Genomic DNA, 7,084 nt, shown 5'->3' with positions numbered 1-7,084 from the left:
AGTAGTTGTCTTATACACTCAGGTACTCCAATGGTGTATCGGTGTAGTCTCATAGGGATCTCATTGACCCTAGTTTATGGAATGTTATGGGTCAAACTCTCAATGTGGTGCTCAAAAACTACAAGAGTATCAACTACATTGTGATCATGCATCTCCTCCTCTACTCCTGCAGCTACTCCAACCTATGCTCCAATCTGTGCAAGTAGTGGCTCTCCTTGTTGTTGAAGATAGGATTAGCCCACTGGTCGTACAAGTCCAACATATGCATGTGAAATTAATAGTTATTCTCTAATGCATTAAAACAACAATAAAAATGTAAAACCAAAATATTAAAAAACATTCAAATGATTTTGTTTTACCTACATCACCCCATTGTCCGCCTTCAGGTAGAACGAGCTCTGGGTCTCCTCAAAGATCTGCTCCAGCATATGGGTTATCCTCGACCATAATGAGTTGCATTCGTAGCCATCGGAAGAAAATGGGAGTGAAACTCATAGAAGAAGCACTTGCATGATGAGACATAATATCTACCTATAGACTCATCTATGGAGCTCTGGGATCTGGAAGCTCAAGCACAATGTGTTGAGGATGAAGTAGTGGTATACTCTCTAGAATGAATGATATCATGATGGAACCATATCCAAAATTATTCAATCACCCATCCTTTTCTCTATTTAGTTGTTCCTTCAAATTTTCCAATACCCCCTCACTCCAATTTAACATGGTAGACTCTATGCATTCCAATGCATATTACATTTGGTACCTGTTAGCCAAATGTAGAGTAGCACTACTAGCCAATCTAGAAATGATGAAAAGGATTGTCCTGAGAGGTTTTTGAACCACATCCTTAATCTTTATCTTCTTTTCCTTTGTTGGTTGAGATCGGTGTCTACAGTGTGCAGTGACGTAATCTTTAGCAGTCTCACCACCCCTTCTCATGCCAAATAAAGAGATAGGGGCCCCTATCCTCGACAATCCCATTATAAAATAAATATCCTCCACCTATATGCTGAGGGTATGTACTCTAATCCTGAAGCATTGTGCTTGGATTATCTTCAACTAGAGAACAACTTCTAGGAAAAGAATTGGAAGTCCCTATTGAATAGGAAGAAGAAACTTATTTTATTACATTGGTAGAAGAACCAGAAGAGGAGCTATAATATCCAATTGAAGAACCCTATATTAGCTCTGAGGAATCTACAATGGTAGGGGAAGGAGAAGGATAAGTACATAATATGAATGTTGAATTTAGGATTAGAGGTGGAAGAGGTAGAGGAGGAAATAGAGGAGGAGGTGGAGGAAGAGGTGGTAGAGGAGATCCAGAACCTTTTGGGTTTCCCATCTTAGATGAAGATACCATAGTTACAATGAAGAATATCTCACCCTCCATCCTCCCTAATTTCCATGGAGTAAGACATGAGGATCCTAAAACATTTCTTTTTGAGTTTGAAGTCTTGTGTAGATCTTATGACTACTTGCTTGATTCTCAAAAATTGAAATTGTTTCTAGCCACTCTTAAAGACAGAGCACTTAAATGGTTTATGGGATTAGGAACACATACCATAAGAACATGGGAAGAAATGAAAAATATGTTCTTAGATAAATACAAATATTATTGTATGCCTCATAATCTTAAATATGAAGTCTTTAAAATGATGCAAAAAGAGGATGAAAATCTTGAATATTTCGTTGAAAGATTTGCTTATAATGTTAAAAGGGCTAAGATGCATAATCTAGATGAAGAAACTCTAAAAGCTCTTTTTCTAAAAGCCATTAGAGATGAGTGGGTAGATCGTCTCAATTTAATGGGCAAATGAGATGTTTCTTAGTTATCATTTTGAGAAATTTGTGAATTGTTTACACACATTTCAAGAGGAAAGGCTAGAACCGAGAAAAATCCAAGAGACCCCGTTATGTCTAGGATTAATAAATCTGGAACTGGGACAATAAGTAGAATAGAAACAGACAATTTTCTTGACCACTTCAAAACCGATATCTTAGGGAGTATTAGTGAATAAATAGATACCTTTAAGATTCAAAACAAGCAAAAAGCTGAAAATGTTGCATTATCATTTTTTTGTCCTAAATTCAAAAATAAACATGCTTTAAGAGAATGTCCTCTTGATAGTGGAGAAATATGTGTTATCTGTGCAGAAAGTTATATCAGAAAGGAATTCTCTTCAATTCCTAAACTTAAAGAAGTCTTGCAAAATGAAGTTGAAAAAATACAAGTTGAGCCACTGTGTTTTATTGGTAAAATACCATGGCCACCACAATAGCCAAATATGGTACAAGGTCTTAATCCTCAATACCAATCATATGCACAACCTCAAAACAATTGGAATACTCCAATTCCTTGGCGAAATTGGCCACCTCAAAATCCATTATGGATACAATGTTAGCAATATCCTTCTAGGAATCCTCAATATAATCAATTTAAACATCCATTTATCCCATATCAACCTCCATATTATCCTCCTCAATCACATTCTTTTCCACAATTTCGCAATCAAACTTAGCCTTCGAATCAACCACTTCAATTACCATCCACATCATACCCCCAAAAAACTAATCAACTACTTGCTCAGCCACTTCCAAATCCAAATAATAAAAATTCACAACCTATTTACAATATAGAAGGTTAGAATTTCCAAGCTTGCATGATAAGTCCACTAGATCTAAATAATGTCCAACTTAGATCTAGTAGAGTTTTGGAAAATAAGTTACCATCTATTGTTATTCAAGGATCTGGAGAGGATGAACCCCTTGAGAAAGAAACATATCTTAATCAAGAAGAAATTCCTCAGAAAGAAAGCACCCCTATACATGATACTTCAATAAACTCAACTCCCATTGCAGAACAACCTTATGTTTCTGTTCAAAATCCACCTTTTCCTAAAAGGCTAAAAATTGACAAAGGAATAGAAAAACAAATTGTGTTGCCTGAATATGATATGTTAGATGAACTGAAGAATGTTTGCATCAAAATTCCTTTGTTACAAGCTATAAGGGAAATACCAATATTTGCAAAGACAATTAGGGAGTTAAGCATTAAAAAACTAGGAAGAAAAAGAAAATAAGTTAAAAAATTTAGTTAGTTGGAAAAATTGTAGATATTATGATGGGAAAACCAACAGTTCAAAAATATCTAGATCCAGGTAGTCCCATTGTAAAAACACACATTAATGGTGTTGATATTCCAAACACATTGATCGATTTAGGAGAAGCTATCAATATCATGAGTAAACAAACTATGGATCAATTAAAACTTTCTAATCTTCAATACACACCAACATTACTATAGTTAGCGAGCGGGACAAGATTGAGGATTGGAAGACGGAGCTCTGCAAGCGTTTAGGGTTCCTCTGAAACCCGTGACGGCGCCTCCAGACAGAGGAGCTTCCTGCAAACCCTGACCCATTCCAGGCACGGAGATCGCATCGCCTCAGCTCTGCGCCAGCCAGGCGCTATGGAAACACCGCAGGGGGGGGCGCCCGGGCCCTCCCCAATGCAGCAGGAGAAGGATTCTGATCTTTTCTTCGGTTCGATTAGCAGAGAAATACTAAACAATGAAAGCGCCACAGGGCAAGAGAACAGCAATAAGGAAGATCAGCAAGGTCAGGACAACGGACCACAGGACAAAGGGAAAAACGACAAAGAGAAAACGCCAAAAGTCACCTCAGCCACCTGCAAACCTGTAGCTGCAGAGAGGCCCAGAATCGAACTACAAGGGCACCTGGTAAATGCTAGGATAGAATTTATGAAAGAGCATGCAATCATAGGGAAATTCATAGGCTTATGGCCAACAGAAAAAGCCCTCTCTGGTTGGATAGCAGCCAAATGGAAACCAAAGGGAGATGTCCTGCTTCAACTAGGACCGAAGGGCTTCTTTACAGTCATCTTCTACTGTGTGGAAGACAAACTCAGGGTGCTAGGTACAGGCCCACATTTCTTCAATGCTGCAGGGCTGTACATGCGAGACTGGAAACCCAGATTTAACCCAGATAAAGAAGACCTAACCTGGGCACCAGTTTGGATCCGGCTATATGGACTCCCTGATGAATATTGGGACGAAGATTCACTCAGAAGAATAGGAAACGGTGTGGGAGAATACATCAGGACAGCTGAAGAAACCAAATCCCGCAGATTCATTTCCTATGCTCGCATATGTGTCTTTATAAGGTTGAATGAAGCGCTGCCAGAGTCGATAACACTCTCCCACTGGGATGAGGAATGGACCCAGCCCTTGGACTACGAGCATGTGCCCTTCCGATGTAGAAGATGCCATGCTCTGGGGCACTTATTCAGGGATTGTCCGCTAAATGCCCCAGATCTGTCTCAGAACCCCTCCACCAAGCCCAATCAAGATGGGTTCACCAAAGTAACAAGCAGAAGGCGATCGCACCGGAAAAATGCCAGCGGGCAAAAGTCTCAGTCGAATAACCACAAAGATCAAGCATCCAAGAATAGTTTTGAGATCCTCAATAACATTCCGGAAGAACGACCCATGGAAAATCCCAGCAAAACTGATCACCCATCCTCCTCAAGCCGCCCCCCTCCCTCCACTCCCCCCCCCAACTCAAAAACCCCTATCATTATACCCACCATTTTATCCAGGAATCAGGAGGATCTGATGAATACCTCCAAGAATATGGAGATAGATGGGAAACAAAAGTCTGCTCAGACTTCAGAGCCTACACAGGAAGACACCAGTGTCATAGAAATAATGGAGGAAGAAGCTGAAAACGTGGACCTTCACGGACTGAACATTAATGAACTAGAGTTAGCATGCAGGAAAAAGGCTTTTGAATCCATCGCTGAAACTGACCTAGAAAAGTTGGAAATGGTCATCTCCAAAGTCTACCAACAACATCAGTTAGGGATTCAAGCGGGAAGCACCTGGGATGGTAGACTGCGTCCAAAAGATTTCAAAAAGAGAGGAAGGAAAACAGTTCTTCAAAGAACAATAGAGCTTGGAGAAGTCCTAGTGGATTCAGGCCACTATGCGAAGCTTACGAAATACTTCAGCCCCTCTCAACCCAGTTATCAATGAAGCTCATCTCCTGGAACCTTAGAGGCCTCAACGGCCCTGCAAAATTTAGAATGCTCAAAAACATGATAAAGATGGAGAAGCCGCACATATGCTTCTTTCAAGAAACCAAATGTAATAGTGCTACTCTGGGTCGAATACTCTCCAAGGCCTGGCCGGGATGCCATTCTGTGGCTGTGGATGCGACTGGAGCCTCGGGAGGACTTGCCATAGCCTGGAACACTCAAGCCATAACTCTTACTGATTTCCATGCAGCCCACCATCTCATTCAGGCGGCCTTTCACATTATAGGCACTCAGGTTCATGGGAACTTATCTAATGTTTACTTCCCACAGGATGGAGGCAGTAAAAAAATACTCCTTGACACCATCGAGGCCCTCAGTATCAGCAGACAACATCCTTTCTGGATTGTGGCGGGGGATTTTAATATGATCACCAAACTAGAGGATAAAACAGGGGGCAGAACCAGATTGGAACCTGAAGTGGAACACTTCAAGGATTTCATCCTAAATGCCTCCCTTATTGATTTGCCCTTTTGTAATGGTATCTACACTTGGAGCAATCACAGGAAAGGGAAGCATCAGATTGCCTCCAAGTTGGACCGATTCCTGATATCGGACAATGCAGTGCACATCGGGGGAGATTTCAATGCGGAGATTCTGGCTCACTCAGGGTCGGATCACTGGCCAATTGCCCTGCAATGGCAAAGACCAGGGAGTAGCACCAGGAAGCCATTTCGATTTGAAAAATTTTGGTTAACCCACCCGGCATTCAAGGACTTCGTCAAAGCTATTTGGGCCTCCTTTGTTCCTCCAGAAGGCACCAAAATGTTCATACTCCAACAGAAATTAAGGTACCTAAAAAGTCACCTCAAACAATGGAATAAGGAGATCTTTGGGAACATCTTCGAAGCCCAACAACAACTTAATCAGGAGCTCAAGCTTCTCCACCAGACAGTCATCAATTCAGGGCATACAGAGGCTACACTAGAAAAAGAAAAGCACATCTACAATCAACTTGAGGAAAGAAGAAAACAAGAAGAAATTTATTGGAGACAGAAATCAAGGGTTAGATGGCTCAAAGAAGGAGAGCGTAACACCAAATTCTTCCACAATACAACAGTGCAACGAAGAATGCACAACAAGATCTCATTCATCCAGAACCAGGAAGGAGGTAAAGAGGAGGAGCATGAGAAAATTGAGGAAACCCTCCTCAATCACTTCAAACAAGTCCACCAAGAACAAACAGGGGATCGGAAGGCAGCTATCGAGAAAATCACAAGCAACATTCCCAGGTTAATAACGGAGGAGCAAAACGATCTGCTCATGAGCCCGATTCTCAGCCATGAGGTGGATGAAGCAATGGCGCAGCTTAAAGAAGGTAAGGCTCCCGGTCCTGATGGCTTTACCACTTATTTTTTTCATGCTTTCTGGGATATGATTAAGGTAGAGGTTTGGCAAATTGTAGAGGAATCTTGAGCCCTTCGATGGATGCTGCCCTCTCTAAACTCTACCTTCATCACTCTCATTCCCAAAGAAGAGAACTCCATCACCCCTGACAAATTCAGGCCCATAGCCCTTTGCAATGTTCTCTATAAAGTCATTACCAAAGTCATAGCCAACAGACTCAAGCCCCTTCTCCCTCAAATCATCTCACCTGAGCAATCAGGCTATGTGGAAGGCAGACAAATAATGGATGGTATAATGCTCTCCCATGAGATCATTCACTCACTCAAGCTCTCCAAAAAAGCGGGCATGTTACTCAAGCTTGACTTATCCAAGGCATTTGACAAACTCAGCTGGGCCTATATTCAGAACATGCTGAGAGCCTTTGGTTTCTGTGCCACTTGGGTAAGATGGATAATGAGCCTCATCTCCTCCTCCCACTTTTCCATTCTTGTCAATGGGCTGCCTTCCAAACCCTTCAAGCCCTCCAGAGGCATCAGGCAAGGGGATCCTCTATCCCCCTTCTTATTTGTGATAATGGCGGAGGGCCTAGGTCGGCACATCAAGCAAGCTAGGCAAGCTAATCATA

At 41.5% G+C, this 7,084-nt stretch overlaps 1 protein-coding gene across 1 annotated transcript; it reads left to right on the top strand.

Annotated features, from left to right (window-relative positions):
- The first annotated feature begins 5,124 nt into the window (after nucleotides 1-5,124).
- On the top strand, nucleotides 5,125-6,528 carry LOC149247071 (uncharacterized). Its single transcript, XM_089443315.1, has 2 exons — nucleotides 5,125-6,030; nucleotides 6,211-6,528. The coding sequence occupies exons 1-2, from the start codon at nucleotides 5,125-5,127 to the stop codon at nucleotides 6,526-6,528; spliced, it is 1,224 nt and encodes a 407-aa protein (XP_089299441.1).
- Nucleotides 6,529-7,084: the final 556 nt, after the last annotated feature.

The sequence above is a fragment of the Pinus tabuliformis genome, chromosome 7 (genome assembly GCF_031772625.1).
Source record: "Pinus tabuliformis cultivar Carrire ecotype Pingquan chromosome 7, CPIR1, whole genome shotgun sequence".
In the NCBI taxonomy this organism is placed as follows: Eukaryota; Viridiplantae; Streptophyta; class Pinopsida; order Pinales; family Pinaceae; genus Pinus; species Pinus tabuliformis.
Note: the sequence above shows the minus strand (reverse complement) of the source record. Positions and strands in the feature narration are given on the sequence as shown.

What these genes read in the sequence shown, in the direction of transcription:
- LOC149247071 (XM_089443315.1), top strand. Translation starts at nt 5,125, where the DNA reads ATGGAGAAGCCGCACATATGCTTCTTTCAAGAAACCAAATGTAATAGT. An exon ending in TCAATTCAGGGCATACAGAG is followed by an intron (nt 6,031 to 6,210) that starts GCTACACTAGAA and finishes TCATTCATCCAG; the next exon opens with AACCAGGAAGGAGGTAAAGA.